The sequence below is a fragment of the Oxyura jamaicensis genome, chromosome 10 (genome assembly GCF_011077185.1).
Source record: "Oxyura jamaicensis isolate SHBP4307 breed ruddy duck chromosome 10, BPBGC_Ojam_1.0, whole genome shotgun sequence".
Lineage (NCBI taxonomy): Eukaryota > Metazoa > Chordata > Aves > Anseriformes > Anatidae > Oxyura > Oxyura jamaicensis.
In genome coordinates, this window is record NC_048902.1 from 5,595,765 (window position 1) to 5,612,966 (window position 17,202).

Below are 17,202 nucleotides of genomic sequence, written 5' to 3' on the forward strand. Positions count from 1 at the left end.
GCCCCGGCCGGCCGGGGCGGGCCGGGGCGGGCCGGGCCGGGGCGGCCATGTTGGGCGGGGGCGGCGGCCCTCGTACGGCGGCGCGCAGGGGCCAAGCGGCCGCCGAGGGGAGGGGGCCGAGGCCGGCGGACGGGGGGCGGCCCCGAGCGAAGTGCCTGGAGCCGTTCTCCCCCCATCACCTCGGCAGTAACCACTTGAAGGATATTTTTCAGCGTTACAGGTTGCAATACGTTAAAATACACCGGTGCCGTTTGCTTTGTGCGACCACAAAGACCACGAACTGCATCTTCTACACGGCGTTCGGAACGCGTTTTCAAAGGGCTGTCCAACCCTTCACTCATTAAACTGCTGCAATTAATTGTGTTTTGTCTGCTTTTGAGGCGACGGAATTTCACCGCAGAGCAGGCCAAAAGGCTTGCTCGCGGCCGTGCGGTGCGGTGGGCACACAGCGCTGGGCCTGCGGTGCCGCCGGGGGCTGGCTGTGGAGGAAATGTCCCCAAACCATCCGAGGGCGCAGCCAAAGGCCCTCCCGCACCGTATGGAATGTGACATTGCCCTCTGCAAGGTTAAATCACTAACTCTGGTAAAAAATAAAAATAAAAGAGGTAGACTGGGGTGCTCACCTGTTGCTCTGCCAGCTCTAATAACAGGTAAATAGCTGTAGTATTGGCTGAATGGCCTTTTGTACTCCTCACTGAATAATCAGGAATTTGAATGAGAGCAAGGATGATGCCCTCTCACAGCTCTCACAGTCTGTAATAGAAATGTGTGCAAAATTACAGATGGCAAGAATTGGCTGCCATGGGCTAGGAAAGGGTAAACATTTACTTTCAGCCGTCAACAGCTCCAAGCAGTGTAATGCAGCAACGTGGGGCAGGCAGAAATAGCTAAGGTACTGTTACCCACTTCCTGCAATAGCACTTCCCATCAGTGTTGTTATTTTTGACCAGAGGGAAAGTAATTTTAGGTTACAAAATCTTCCCGATTTCCTCAGAGACCTCCCTTCTCCACCATTCCTTGTTTCCAGATGAGGGAAGGGGAATTTGCTCCCAAAGCCTCCCGAGGGCACAGGGGACCTCAAGGCTGGTGCTCCAGCTCAGCACTGCCTCTGGGCGAGGGCCAAGACACTGCATCTCCTCCTGGCTTTTGCCAGAGAAAAACAGTTACAAAAGACAGGATTTGGAGAGCACAACATTAAAATGTAGACTACAGCAGAGGATTTCCATGGTTTGGCCTCTGAGCCACTTGGAGACTGAGAAACCTCTGCCTGAGGCCTCGAAAAGGAGGTTTTATTGTAACCCAGGGTTGTCTCAGGTAATTGGTGTTAGAATCCAGCTCCAGCATGAATCACCTACTGTTACCAGGTTCTTATTGTCACCTTTTACATCACCTTATGGCTATGGAATATTGTAAGGACATACTGGTGAAGCTCCCAAGCTGCTGCCACAGCCACCCTCTTGCTCACCACTGTAGATGTGCAAGCAACTGGAGAAAGCAAATGCTGGTCTACAGCCATGGAATTCCCTTTATTTAGTTTTTTCAAGGCATTCCCAGATTGCTCACTTTAACTTCTCCAGAATGTGAAAGCAATGCAGTTGCCCACCTAAACTCCAAAACATTGCATTGCTATTTCTGTCGATAAGCAGGAAACCAAGTTTCAAAATGACTTATAAAATGACACAAAATGGTGTATGTACAGCACCTAGAACCAGCTACTGGGAAACACACAGCACTGCAGACCCTGTGAACTTTTGGTGAGGTTTGGAGGTGGGTGTTCAGTGAAAGAACAGACTTCAGGGCACCATCCACATTCCCTGACATATGATGCCCCATTGATGCCAGGCGCAGGGAGGTTTGCTTGAACAGTGAGGAGGGAAATGATCCACTGGCATCTACTGAGGTCGATGAAGAAGGCTGCATGCACATTTAAAGCTATTCAACAGTCCGGGGAGAACACCTGCAAGGACCGCCATAACCATCCACTATGCTTGGACTTTCAGGCACAGATTAAAACAATCCTATCCAGTATTTTTTAGAACAAGCATACCTCCATGCACAAGGGTCTCATCTATTCAGTGTCAGCAGGCAGTTCCCTTCACTTTATCCTGTACTTTTACATATAGGATTTATATTTTATGGTGAAAAAAATCCATTGTCTAAGCGGCATTGTTCAGCTGTATGGTTTTGGGCTCAGCGCCTTTCCATTTTAGAGAACGTGCTGTGCTGCAGAAGCTGCCGGTGGTATAATGCTGAGTGCCTGACAGTGCTGTGAGTGCAAGCCACAGCTCTCCTCCTGATGGTGACTGATCCCCTTTCACAAGCTAAATCCCTTGACTGTTTGATAAGTGAGAAATACGGCGGGGACTTGCCATCATCTTTACTCTTCTTGAATGTTTTTTTGTTCATATTAGCAACATTGTTCAAAGAAAATTAAAATCAGAAAAGGGGTAGGAGAAAGCAAGGGTGGGGGTGGGCAGAATCAGTACAAATCAGCTAGGCTTGAAATTACATATACCAAATTTGCCTGTGTCATTAAAAATGACTATGTATATCGCATCAAAAGTACAAGAGTGATTCTGCATCAGCACAGAGCCTTCTGAGAAGTGGCTGCAAATGCAATCTTGAGCAAAGGATAGCACAAATTTCCATTAAGACTGGACTGACATTCAAATTGCAGTGCTGTTCTGAAAATGAACAAACAAAAACTCAGTGAACATAGGGTCACAAGATTTGTGAGGGTGTTTGTTGGAAACGGTCACAAGTTGCCAATGGAAGAGTTTTATGCCAGTGGGAGGAGAAAGTTGATTTCACAAAAGTGAGTATTTCAGAGGAGCAAGTTAATTCTGTCACAACTTGCAGTGCAATAGAAGCAGGCAGGACAGGGCAAGGCAGGCAGAGCCAAGCAGGGCAGACAGGCAAAGCAGGTAGGGCAGGCTGGGCTCGCAGGGCAAGGCAGGCAGATGAAGTGTACAGGGAGGGCAGAGCAAGTATGACAGGAGGGAAGACCCCTGAATCCCTCTTTTTGGCAATGCATTAAAGTGCCTGCCCATCTCCAATCATCTCAGCTTGGCTCACTTGCTCACTATTTTCAAGCAGTTCTACTAAGCCAGTGGTTTCTGAAAATGCCGTTGTTTTATATAAACAACCCCGAAAGAAAAGTGGGAAGCCAGCATAACTAAAAAGGAAACAACAGCCCTTCTTTATTCTCGTGATTTTTTTTCAAGTTGTTTCTGACTCAGTGCAGTTATGTTCATTGCTTAAACATTAAGATATCCACAGATATCTCCTCCGGACTAGACTGACCAGTACCCTTACACTTATCCAGCATCCTGGCCCTCCCAGACCTGCCTGGCCAGCTCTCCTGGTGGTATCAGACCCCACATGCTGAGTGGCAGTTTCCTGAGGCTTCTTATCTCATACAGTGTAAATTGTTTGTAACAGTGAGATACTTATCTGCTTACCTATGGCTATGGTGCATAACCTGCTGCATTAACAGCACGTCAGATTAGGTATCTTCCTTAAAGTTCTGGTAGAAACTCACAAGACAGCTCTGTGGCTGGGGAAGTACTTTGGCTTGTGCAGAGCTGGAGGTCTAGGGTTAAATCAGAACAGATTTTCATAATGATCCCTTTTGATCTCAGCAGATTAGAGAATGGCTTTCATTAGACACATTCGAGAACAGGTTAGACTACCATCTGCCACTGATGCTATCGTCACTGCTGAACTCACTTTACTGTTAATGATCTCTCTCTCTCTCTTCCAGGCCTATATTTCTATGGCAGCTTACGTGTTTTCATAGCTTTATGAAGAATGCTTCAATTATTGGTTTGAACTCCAGGGCACAAAGATGTGTGTTGCGTAATTTCACAGCTTAGATACATGGTCAGAGCTACAGCAAATATGTGGCAAGTCTGCTAAGTCAGGGATTCACTGACTGAAGTTTAGTCTATTTTTCATTGAACACATTATGGTTTGCTACTTCAACCTGGACCTGTGCACTCAATAGTTTGCACACCCAAGCTGCCATAGTCTGCATGTAGAAGTGTGGGACTTCTGGTGGGGGCTTGTGAGGAAGCCAGCCCTACAGCTCTGTTTTAACTCTTGTGGAAGATCATCATTACACCTTAATTTATTTTTTTAAGCAGTTGAAATAAAATCTCTTTCCTCAGTATCATTGACAAAGATCCAGCAGAAGAATATAAATGTGGTTATTTACAAAACAGACACATTGATAGTCTTGGCTAAGATATGCAAAATACATAAATACTATGCAAAGGTTTTAGATTCTTGAAGTACCCCAGGAGAAGAAAAAAAAAAAAAAAGGCATCTCCTTTTAAAGGCACATCTGCAAGGTAGGGATAGTATTCTGAGTGTGGGAATTTAATGATGATGAATTTTGCTATGTTACATAAAGGCACTTTCCTTGTTAATCATTACATAGGTATTACTTGCCTCGAGTTATTTGGAGCTATTCTTTGCTACAGTGTTCCACCTTGGCTTGCACTATTTTACATAGGTAATGTGATGATGACTCTCAGATGACCAGTGCTTCTAAACTAGAAGTCAGCCTTTTCTCCACTGTCATTTTTGAAAAAGTCTCCACAGACTTTTTGAAGTCTGCTGGTCTGATCAGATAATAGCATGCCCATCCAGTTAGTGCAAGAGAAGGGAGATGCTGGCATCTAGAATCATGCAGCATGATGCACTACAGTTTCAGAGGAGTTTGAATGTTGTAGAGACAAATGAGGAGCAGAGCAGGCAGATGAAATGATGCAATTCCTTTTTCATTAAATTTCACACCAGGCAAATGGTGGTTATGGGCGATTAATTATTTTGGCTGAAGAACTGCAAATATGACTTTTTTTAGAGCCTGTTTTGAAGACTTACCTTACATCCACTGTGAAGATACAGGGCATCAAGCATAAAGTACCACTTCACCATATCAAATCTTGTTTCTGCTGATTAGGCTCAAAGTTGAAAGAAGCCAAAGAAGACTGCAGTTTTAAGAGAATGTGTAGTTTGTGTCTCATTTCTCCTAAGGTCTGTGTTTTGTCAGCCTGCAATGCAAAGTACTGCTGCCTACTGGTTTTTGACTGCCCAACCACTCTGTCCCTGGCACCAGATGACATGGGCATTAAATAGCCCAGTCAGCCTACCTGGTCCTTCTACCTGTTTTGCTTTTCTGTTTGATGCTGGATTCCCATTAGTTTATCAAAATCCACAATAGACTGAAATAACCAGCTGAGGTGACCACTTCATTCAGTGAAACGTTTATCTGCAGTGCTTGTAGGGAGATGAAAGCACCTCCTGGACTAGAGCTGTCTCACAGCCCAGTTTCTAGAAAGTATTGTCACTGCTAGTAACAGGCCACAGGCTTTATGCTGACTTTGCAGGACTGAGGCTTGTCAGGACTGCTTTGTCTGAACTTGTCTCAACCTGCCCGGAGCTGTGCCTTGGCTTGTTTGTTTATCTGAGAAAGCAATTCTTACAGTGACTAGAAAACTCAGGTGTAATACAGAGTAGTAGGCCAGTGAAGAAAAATGAAGGTAAGTTTTTTAGCAAACATAAAAATACCTCTAAGCAAGCACAGTAAAGAAAAAGACACCATCAACATCATGCTCATCCTAGCAAAGGATCTGGGATCCTGACACCTGGCAATGTTTCCTCCCTACCCTCATTGCAGCCTGAAGCCACTGACCCAAAGGATCAGTACATTTGTGAGCATAACATCTGAGAAAAAGGGTTGGATACTAGGAAGTGCATATATATCGATTTTACCTTATTTTTTCCCTGTAGTAGTGTAGTAGTATTCTTTTCTCTCCTCTCGCTTTTTTCTCTCCTCAGTAATAATTACATCTAGACTAATAATAATTCACATATTAGAGTGTTAGTACTTCTGTTACACTAACAGTAAATTCATGACTTTGCATATAAGGTAAATCTCCTTTTTGCTTATAACAACTTTTTGAGTGTAACATGAGTCCAACTAGAGTGACCAGTGGTACAGAAGTGATAAGCTGACAATGATGTTAGCAGGTGAGACCCCTGCAATATGTCCACGTGCTGCTGTTAACCTCTGAAAAACTCACCTCTCCCATGACAAGTGCTCAGCAGCAAACGGGCTTTTTGTCAGTGGATTAACTGTCCAGAGCACCCATTACAGTGCACAGTCCTGGGGATGGTGAGGATCTAATGAAACAGTGCTGTTGACATCCTTGGTCAGGTGCCCTCCTTGCTTTCCTGTTTTCTGACAAGGCTTTGCAGATCCTTGTAATTCATTTATTTTTATTTACAAAGACAGATAGATATACATCTTGCCAAACATGACAGTCAAACCCAGAACCTAGAAAAGGGTCCAAAGAAGCAGTATGGAGAGACCATGCCTGGAAGGTTTCAGTGGTTATTTGAATTCACTACTTAATATTATGGACATTTGATTTTCTTGGTTCTCAGGTATCTACACCCAACATTTCAAATGGAAACGGTGATGTGTTGCTGCAATAGGATAGGGCTTGGAAGAGCAAAGTCAGGCTAGTCCCAGAATGACACAATGTAAAATGGAGGAATTGGAAGCAGCTGGTACAGTTAAGAACCTGCCCACATTAATATAACAATTGGTCACCGTGTTTGAAATACGTGCCTTGAGGGAAGAGGGAAATGTCTGTATTGCAAGATACTAGAAAGTGAATTTACCCCAATTACCTCAGTGTAATGCCTCTTCATAAGACATAGCCTTAGACTGCACACTCTTTAGGACTTGACCTGGTTCAGTACAGGTCAAGTACATAATAAAAAAACAGTAACCAGAATTCACTATGACACTGCTGTGCAGTTGCCACATCCGTAGTAACGGGAGGGATGCATCTTCTTAAAAGGCAGCATTAAACATGTATCTTCAGAAATACCAGTTCTGCACTTTCATCCTTTTACCCGGTATTCAAGAAAGAAACCAGGCAGGCATGCAGGTGTGTTGATCATTATACTATTTAGTGTGCTCCAAATCTAGTATCAGTCTTTTATGTACATACAGAGCCATATTTAAATCTTATTAAAATGGCCATACATCTAAAATAACTCCGCCAAAGGTCAGTGTAGTTACATCACATTTAATGGCAGAGGGGTTATCATTTCAGTTCATGCTATCCAAGAGCACAGAAAGCATCCAAGCCTTATGAAGTCATAAATGGATACAGAACTTTATGGAAAATTACTGATAAATGTTCAACAAGAAACTTCACTTAGAAAATGTTCAGCCCACTCACTGCATAAGAAGGAACAGGTAAATAAAGAGTTGATATCCTTATCATGGCCACTTTGGTATACTGAATTAATTCCACATCTTTTTCATAAGATTTCTTTATAAATGATTTACACAAAGTAAGAAAATAAATACAAGCTAAAATGTTTTTGTTTGAAAACTACATGTCACCTAATAACTTTGTAATGCAAATGCTAAAAAAATGACGGGTCAAACAAAGTATGATTTAACTCAAATTTTATAAACACAATGTAACAAGAGACATGCAACACACGGCACTGTGTTCCACAATGCATACTGCTTGTTTAGCAAAGTGCTGAAAAGCTGCATCCCTTTGTTTGAAGATGAATCAGTTCCTGGTGAGTGTGCAGGCAAACAATAAAAGGCATTGGCAAATTGCAGGATATTTGAACCACACATACAAAATGGCTGTGTAGTTGCATAGAAAGGTAACACAGAAGTAAACAAGGAAGTGAAACAATTTCAAATGTCATTCTGTTTTTACAGAATGTCATGTTCCCTAAAGTTGAATAAAAAAGAAGCCCTCATGAGAAGCAAAATGTCAACACTGTTCTGCAACAGTGAAATCAGTAAACATACTCATAAGACCAAGCTGGCAAAAAGCTATAATAAATGATGACTGAACCTTCAGAAATATCTATGCAGTTACCATGATCATGCAGTATGGTAACAATACTTCACAGTGCAATTGTGGAGTATGATAATATAATATAAATAATTTTAAAAATGATGTCATCAATGCATTCTGAAGTCTTCCATCAATCTCTGTGTTTCAAAACAGAAAAGCTTTACCAAGGAACAGACAGAGACATACATACTGAGGAGCTGATGGTGGGGGACAAAAAGAAGTTCTGTTTTTTTCAAAAACAGTACTAACTGTTAATGAATTAAGCATAAACTTTGGACTAGCATTCTGTGAACAAGTAACATAGCTTTAACTCATTTTCTTTCCTGTCTGTTCAATGGCATGCCCCCCCTGCAGAAAGAGGTGCTGAGTATTTGGGAAAATGAAATTCCTAAAAGGTAACAGAGAAGAATGAGGCAAATAAAAAATCATACTATTATGAAGAAATCTATCCAAACCTAGTATGCAGGTTTTTCAACCTACTGTTAAAGCAAGTGTGCTAGGAAACTGTAACTACAGATGTGGATTTCCACTCTTAGTTGTTGAGGGATAGAAAACGCTCTGTAGAAAGAGTTATTTCCTTTGAACCTTCTTTTTGAAATTGACTCAAGAAAATATATGGAATTTCTCTTCTCATCTGCAGAATTTATTTTTTGTTTAGACTGACTCCTAGGAACTTTTGTTCCTTGTGCACTATCATATTGAATTTGCAAAATTAAATACTAATTTGTCACAGTAGATTTGCTTCCATCACAGACTGGCTACATTTTGATCTCACCTAATCAGACTACCTTTCCTGTTTTTTTTCTCCAGTGCAGGCATTTTATCAAAGCCATTTTTTTTCTCTACATGGGATTCCATTGTAATCCCTGCTTATACAAAACACTAATGCAGATCTTGGATTCACATTATTAAAATCTCCCTTCACTTTATATACTTACAATCTCCCAAAACATTTGGAAACAATAATCACTGTTTTTCAACGGTTTAAGGCTGCCAGCATGCTTTGGGGCAGGGACAGATATTATCGTGAAAGCAGACCATGGTAACTGAAGTTCAAAGATGGGTCAAGAATATGTTTACACATAGCTTTTTGGGTCAGGTTTTTCAAAACACAACTGTATTTTTCCATTCAGCTCTATTTTATTGGATAGAAACTGCTATGTTCTGCCTTTCTGAAAGAGTTGCTAAGAAGCATGCAAGGAATCAGAAGTGAAAGGGAACTGCATAATATTTCCATGCGGTCAACAATTTTGTTTTGATCTGGAAAACATAATGGCCAGAAAGAAACCAGCTGCATAAATCACGATAAAAACTAAGGCTGGTTAAAAATTTGTGCAATTTAAGAAGTCTTCTGATAAAGAAGAAAAAATATTTTCTAAATTATTTCATGATTGTATTGTCCTTTCAAGAGCTTTTATAAAAAGTCTATCAGTAAATAAGCTTATGAGGGAAGTGGAAATGGAACAAAGGAAGATCTAAGCTGTCAGCATCTGTGGACTGTGTCTACTTTTACATCTGCCCCTGAGAGAGTATGTATCTCCCCTTCACATGACCCAGTGCACTTATTTAAGAACAGAATATGTATCTAGCAAGTCTAAAATGAAAAGAAACATATGCAAAATTATTCTGTAGAAATTCATTAAAAATTCATAATTTGTTCAATTAGTCATGCTCCTTTCTTGACCGTCGAGAAAGCAGGGGCCATAAACCATTTCAACACTCAGTTTCTGTGGATGCATTTTCTTGCCTAGCTTTCTGTTCTTCTGTTGCACTGCCAAATGCTACCACTAAGTTTGTTACACTACTGGCATGTCCTGGTCTGTTTAATTTGTCCTTTACAGACTTGGCTTTCCGAGAATGGCTGTGCAAACTCTTGGACCGTACTGATGGGAACCCAGAAGTCCTGTCTGGCTTTACTGATAGTAAGTTCTCCTTCTGAGCCTTGACAGTGGCAGGTGCAGATGTGTAAGAGGCACTAATACCTGCTTCACCAACATCGCTGTCATCATCTGTGTCCATCTGTAACTGTTTCTGCTCTGCGTGCCTTTCTGCTTCAGAGACAAAACCAGGGTACTCTGGAGGATGTTCTTGAGAAAGTTGCTGCTCAACTTCGTATTTCCACTCTGTGGCCCACTGCTCAATTGTAGAAGGGCATACCCGATCCATGATGGTACTATACTCAGTGGTCCAGTTGTTAACTCCTCCAACCAGCTCTCCGCCTTTTGCAAATATAAAGCTCCTCGACTTCATCATAGTGGTTTGACAAGCACTGAATGTTTCAGGAGGGAAATAGCGCATTGCTTTTGATTTGTCCAAGGGATAAGAGATCGTTGCTTCTAACTTAGTCCGTTCTACTTTTAACTGAGTGTTCTGAAAATCTGGTTTGGGTACCGACTGTCTGCTGATAACAACATCCATCTGGTTTATACTTCGAGGAACCATTTCATCGTTCTTGAAAATCCCTTGGTTTTCATCCCCCAAAATACCTGAACCAGAATGGGGTCTGGAAACATTTTGTGCAATTTCTAAAGTAGATCTACTGTAATCTGATGGGTTGACTGCATTAGCATTAGAGATATAATGGAGACTGGTCTGGTTCTCTGGAACCAGCATCCTTGGGTCTGCTCCATCTTCTTTTGTACTAATAGAATGGGCTTTTTTACGCAATCCTATGGCTGGTGACATAGGTGTGGTACTGTCATCATATGTTAACTCATCACCACCAATGTGGTATTTATACATGCTGTAGCCATCAGAGCTGTTGACACTGCTTTGCCTCAGGAGATATGCAGCATCACACTCAGATGAAGCCCGTGAACGCGTGTATGTCAGCTCAGACTTGTCAATACCTGCCAGCTTCTCAAGAGCATTCACCATCCGACCAGAGAGTTCTTCCAACTGAGAGAGTCGAAGGTCAACTGTTTGAAGAGAGGCTTTCATAAAATGTTCTCTTTCATTCACTTCTTCCAGCCTCATAGACATATTTTCAACTCTGTTGGGTACAAGAGAGGAAGCATAAAACAGAAAGGGTGGGATGGTACAGTAACCTGTTCTAGGCCCCCAGCTACTGATTTCTTAAGACAGAATTTTGTGCTATGTATCATTACACCATGTTATTTTTTTCCTGTGTGTAGCACAGTACTTGTTCATTTTCTTTTTATCCATGCTTTCATTATACCATATTAGAGGGCTATTTGAATATTTACATGCCAGGAGAGTACAAGAGTTGCAGTCCTTTTGGGAGAGACTACCATTACATTCCTCTTTGAGTGTGCCACCCTCTTCGCATTCAGTTGTGAATGCATCAATTAATTATATGAAAAATATCTTCTAATGGTACGTTCACAGGATGACTTAAAGTAGCATCAAGGCATGTCGTAAAACAGGTTTTGTGGCTGTGGAAGAGGGAACATGCACTAGTGTTTATGGGATTACTTTATCTCTTGAAATACCTTTCAATCACGTATCAGAGCAGAAGGGAGTAGAATTACTGTCTAGTTCAATTTAAATAATTCAATTAAAAAACACTTTTTTTCCCATTTTCTTTTATCATTTATATCATAATGGAAATGATGGTACCAGAAGAATGAATAAAAAAAAGCCAGGTGTTAGAATGCGACTTTGAGATCATATACTAGTAAATCAACTGTGGAAATGAAATTAACATTCTTTCGCTCTTACACACAAAAGATGATAAAGCATCTGGAGCAAGAAGCCATGAGAAATACGCAAATCTGCTTTGTGACTATAGACCATAGTGAATCAGTGTGGCTTAGCAACCACCCTTTATTCTCTGGTACAATACCTAGGATTTTAGCAAATTGCCATGGAGAAATAGTGCAATAAAAATGACTCGATAACATGTGGCAGCTTTCATTTACTTCTCTATTCTTAAACTTCACAAATAATATTGCAAGATGTAAATTGCCTCCCTTAAACAGAAAGATATTTATCCATTAGGGAATTAAACGGCTCAGAGTGCAACTTTGTAAGAAATCAAAGGAAGCATGGACAACAGGTTGAGGGAGGTGATTCTGCCTCTCGACTCTGCTCTCATGAGACCCTACTCAGAGTACTGCATTCAGCTCTGGGGCCTCCAGCACAAGGACATGAATGTACTAGAACAAGTCCAAAGAAGACCACAAAGATGATCAAAGGGCTGGAGCTCTTCTCCTACGAAGACAGGCTGAGAGAGCTGGGGATGTTCAGCCTGGAGAAGAGAAGGCTCCATGGAAACCTCATTGCAGCCTTCCAGTACCTAAAGAGGGCCTACAGGAAAGCAGGAGAAGGTTCTCATTGTCAGGGAATGTAGTTTAAAAAGTTTAACAAGTACTGATTTTCTCAAGGGGAATTTGAGGTGTAACTGTGATCTTCAGATGGGTGAGAGGGAAAAAACCACCTTGAACAAAAACGTTCTTACAATGAAGCTAACCAAACCAGCAACCTTAGTGACATGCCATCAGAACAAACAACAAAAAGCTTGTTCTTGTGAGAGATGCATCTGCATTGACATTTACCTAGGATTCAGATCAGCTTCTGATATTGTGGGGGTTTCTCCAAGATCGTAAGTCTACTTTATCTAAACTTCAGTTATAATGAGGATACAAAAAGCAACACATTGTTCCTAGTAAGTGGTTTGGTTTCTTTTCTAAATAGGTACCTTTCAGAGGTGACTCTGATGCGTTCATCATTAGATGACTGCTGCTCATCCTCTTTTTCCTGGAAGTATTCTTCTACGCACTGCTCTTCAAACTCATACAGTTTTTTTAGCTCTTCATCATTCAGAAATAACTCTGCATAAAACAGAAGAAGGAAATGTGTTTCCTTTTCCTAAACTTCTGTCAGTCAATTTAAATCCAATTTAGCAGATTATTTTGGACATATGGATACTGCAGATTCCATGTCTGCACTAAAAGAACAGATGATTTTGTAAACAGGGAATGAGCACTTCACCAAAGATGGCTATAGCCCTGAAGATGACGTAATGCATTATGACTGTTACCTGCTTCTACAACCATCCACTAAGGGCTGTATTTTCTTAGTGACCTCTACCCTTTCTAATAATAGTGCTACATGTTGAACAAAGTCAACAGATTTTACAGGCTGAGACTAGAGCAATCTCTGCCACTATGATTGTTCCTGAATTCAAGTATCATCCATAAAGAATGACAGTTAAAGGCAACAGGTAACGTGATATAACATTGTTTTCCAGACATTCTTTGGATAAGAGCTTCAAAAACTTAAAATCATGTAGGAAAATCCAATGGAAACATAAGCTCATGGGAACATTTTATCCTTTATTCAGATTTGTCTCTTAACCTGTAGTGACTGTTACATTTACTCTTTTTTTTCTGCCCTTATTTCCTTTTTTTAAATCAAAAGCATACTGTGCAAAAGATAATTACTTAATAATTGCAGAGCGTGTTAGTAGAAGAATCCTCACAGTTCTCCTGTGAAATAGCAGGTGTGTAACATGGAGAAAGTGGGTATGCTCTTGGACACAGATTGCTCACAACCACAAAGTTGACACTACAGATGACATTTGAAACCGTAATCCCTTCCTCTCAGTTTCCTATTTCCCCTTTCCATTGTATGAACTTTACTAGAACTTGGTAAAATCAGATTAAGTGGATGCCACATATGCTGAAGTATGTTAAAGAAAGCATTCACTAGCAGCATAGCATCTCGTAAACTTAAGAGCCCAAGGAACTCAACAGCTGTTAACTTCTTATCAATTTTGTCCCATACTGTCCTCTGCAAATAGACTGGACAGTCAATGTGAAAAAAAATTAATAGTTCAGCATTGGAAAAGCTACTGCTTTCTGCTAATATGGTGCAAAGAGCTAAATTTAGAGAAGATTCCTTGCGTACTCAGTCCCCTGTCACGCTCATCCTGGTCTCCTTCACTCTTCTTGCAGCGACAGCAGACTCTCTTGATGATTATGTAGAGGTGGCTGAAGATAATCATCGGCGGTGGGAGGACAGGTCTGTCATGGAATGTCATAATCAGCTGGTACCGCTGGAACTTCCAGACTTGGTTGGATATGGATTTTACCTCAAAGAAGGTATTGCTGAAAGGGAACATCGGTACATTTTCTATTAGGCCCCTAAGTTTACTCATCATTAAGCAAGAATAATAGTGGAAAATAAATAAATAAATAACAACATGAGGCCACATGACTTGCTTGGTTCACTTCTTAGTTGATGCGGCTGAACTTGCTGAATTAATGATGAACCTGAACTCATGATTTTATTACTCCTTTGGAAGGTAGCAGAACAGAAGGTGCTCTGTATCTGTTATGCACCACCCAAAACAGTCATCATCTTAGGCAGACTATTTGCTTCTACTGTATAAAGTGCTTTATCTGTCAGTGAAAAGAAACTTACACAGTTTATGAATCACATAATTGGTCTTTTGGGGCTTAGTTATAAAGTAAGTATTTCTATTAACACATCCCAGTATTTGATATTATACAAAGTATTAAATCCATGAAAGGTATTTTGTATGCTAAACCCAGAAGAATCACAGTTTTCTTTTAACATGCTAATCAGCTTGACCTACATAGAACACTTCTCAAGTTTTCACAAAATGTTCTAAATTCAAACTTTGTTCATTCAGACTTCTGATTTGAAAACACTGTGCATATTCTTTTAAAACACGTTCTTGGAAGCTACAGCTTCATCATTTCTACACCAAAATGGGGTGTGTTATAAAGACATTCTGTTTTGTAATTCAGGGGATATGAAGGAGTAGAAAGTGGACACTGTTCAATCCAGAGACGACAACATTCAAGGTTATAAAATGCCAACTACGAGAGAGAAGATTTGGATATTTTTGTCTTAGATGAAGCGTTTCAAGCTATTTTAGAATACACTAGGACAGTTCACTTCTATGAGGATGATGTTGGCACTTCCTCTTTTTACGTTTTCATCCAATTATTTTCTTTCTGTGCTTTAGAAAATTTACTGTCATAAAAACAGTTAAAAAATCTCTTCAAAAGCAGAGAATTCTTGAGTACACACAGCTCCTAGTTTCTTTTGGCTAAGAATACATGAGATTACTTACACTGGTAAATGACAATCTGACTTCATTCTGTGTCTCCAGCATAGCAGGAATTCCCCAGCTAGGTCTCACCCCCCTGTAACCATGCTAGGATGGCAGGAGTTAACAGCATGACCTACTTCCCAAACTGCTGATTCCTTGGTCTCTTCAGCCAATAATAGCTACCATTGTAAGATACTTCCCCTTCCCCCAGCAATGTGACTGGCATTTGAGCACTTTAAAATTCATGACCTTTTAAGCTACATACATCAAATGAAAGACAGCCTTTGTGAGCTGTAGATTTCTGAGCACAAAATGAACTATTTTTGTGGTGGTGATACCCGTCACCTATGCCAGCAAGCCCTGCAACACTGCATATTTATGGACATCCAAATGGAATCACCTGCTTTTCTCAGTTGGTGTTATAGGAAAACGTTAGCAGCAAGTAGGTGTTTCAATTGTTCCTTTTTTTTTTTTTTTTTTTAATCCCTAGATGATGATAGGAAAACCATGCAACATAACTGTTGGCAGAAAGCACGGGCTGTAGAAATGCATTTAGTTTTACTCCAGCAAATTCTAAGTATGGATTTTATTGATTTACGGAATAACATCAAGAATTTGCACAGTTGCATGTTGCTTGTATTGGCCACACATGTAGCCACAGATCTTGGTGATGTGTAGCCATCCTTTCTCTTGGTTCAAGGCAACATACGCTCCTGTCATGGGTGGTGTAAGAACTCCACAAAACCCTCTCTTCTTTTTTTTCCTAAGTTAAAAGCAAAGCAAGAAGAAAAAAGCCAGATGATGCAGTGATAGTAGAAATGCCTTCTGCTTTTAATGCTTGCATTTTCATTCTGCAGAACCATAGTAGAATCATGTTTGCTAATTGTTGTATGGGCTTCCATCCCATGTGTAGCAGGTTTCATGGATTCAGTTTTCATCTTTACTAAGCAATCTTGAGGCCTGACATTATCCATTAGGCGGTGATTGATGATAGCCAGATTCTCTCATACACACTACTGCAATTGCTGGCAAATTTGTAGTATCCTGTCCTGTGCTCTTTCCCAGTGTATGAACCATTCCAAACATTTGCCAGTCATGTTCATGGAGCAATTAGATTCTGAGTGCAAATGCAAACCCTTGCAAAATCAGATGATGGACTCCCACCAAAATACTATCTTGGCAATAAGAAAGTAAAGATAGTACATGATCATTTACATACTTGAAGACGGCAATCAGCAGGTTTACCAGGAGGATATTTGCCACCAAGAGGTAACAGGCCATAATAGCTGGAGTGAGCCAGGCCCCTGGTATGCATGGAGGGAGGCGTTTACCATCCTCATCGTAAAGATTGTCTCCACAAGGAGCTGAATGAAAAAGAGGAAAGGTATTAAAATTGCCTGACAATTGAGAAAATAATTCACATTTATTTAATAATGACACACATATAAAATTTACCAAACGAAATACATTTTGCCCATTTATTTCCAGTAGAAAGTATGTATAGTTTCTATTCCAAAGTCTGCTTTCTAACTACACCATGCAAAAAAATTTCCTGTAATAGTGAACACGGAGGTGACCTCAGGTTTACTGTGTAGTGTAGCTTCTTTTCCAAATGGATTTTTTTTTTCCTCACAAAATACATAGACTCTCTGGAGTAAGGGTTTTTTTTGGAGTTTGGGTAAATGCAGCAAGTTTGTTCTGTCTTTAAGCGCAGAGGCAGCCTATCTAATTTCAAATGCAAGGCTAAACTCTTTTTTGGAACCATTTTGTATTAGGTAGAGTGTTTATGAACCACAGGTTCCTTAGCTGAAATCCCTTTATGAATACTAAGTCTGACAATAAGTTCATTACACTTTTAATTTATGTGACTAGGCAAAAACAGGTTTTTTAAGCTTTCTGATAGTGAAAAAAAAAATCAAACATCTCCTGAAATAGACTTTCAAATATTTGAAAACAGTTTATTCTTTCTTACTGTGGAAGAAAATAGATATTTAGTCTATGATTAATCCCAAAGTATTTTACTTGCTTTTCAAAGATCAGACCTACGTTTTTCCTGTTTATCACAAGGAAAGTATAAAAGGGAAATCAAATGAATCATAGTATTACTCACATGGATCAATGAAAGCGCTGCTAAAGAAACACTAATATACAGGTAATCAAAGGTAATTATTTATAACATGATATTAATTACAAAAGCTTGGCCAAAACTTCTGATGTAACATATATTAAAATATTTTTCCTCTGCTTCTT

General features: G+C 40.3%; 1 protein-coding gene and 1 long non-coding RNA gene across 2 annotated transcripts in view; one reads left to right on the forward strand and one right to left on the reverse strand.

Annotated features, from left to right (window-relative positions):
- Positions 1–3,199: 3,199 nt before the first annotated feature.
- On the forward strand, positions 3,200–17,200 carry LOC118172240. Its single transcript, XR_004753599.1, has 5 exons — positions 3,200–3,423; positions 8,061–8,365; positions 9,749–9,829; positions 13,826–13,972; positions 16,988–17,200. It is a non-coding gene; the product is annotated as an uncharacterized LOC118172240 (long non-coding RNA).
- The window catches only part of TRPM1 (transient receptor potential cation channel subfamily M member 1), a 139,016-nt gene continuing 128,780 nt past the window's right edge, over positions 6,967–17,202 (reverse strand). The window contains exons 32-35 of the mRNA XM_035336012.1: positions 16,172–16,316; positions 13,779–13,978; positions 12,568–12,700; positions 6,967–10,899 (exon numbers count right to left, since the gene is read on the reverse strand). Coding sequence (XP_035191903.1) covers positions 9,621–10,899; positions 12,568–12,700; positions 13,779–13,978; positions 16,172–16,316 — 1,757 coding nt within the window. The 3' untranslated portion in view covers positions 6,967–9,620. The remainder of the gene's footprint in view (positions 10,900–12,567; positions 12,701–13,778; positions 13,979–16,171; positions 16,317–17,202) is intronic.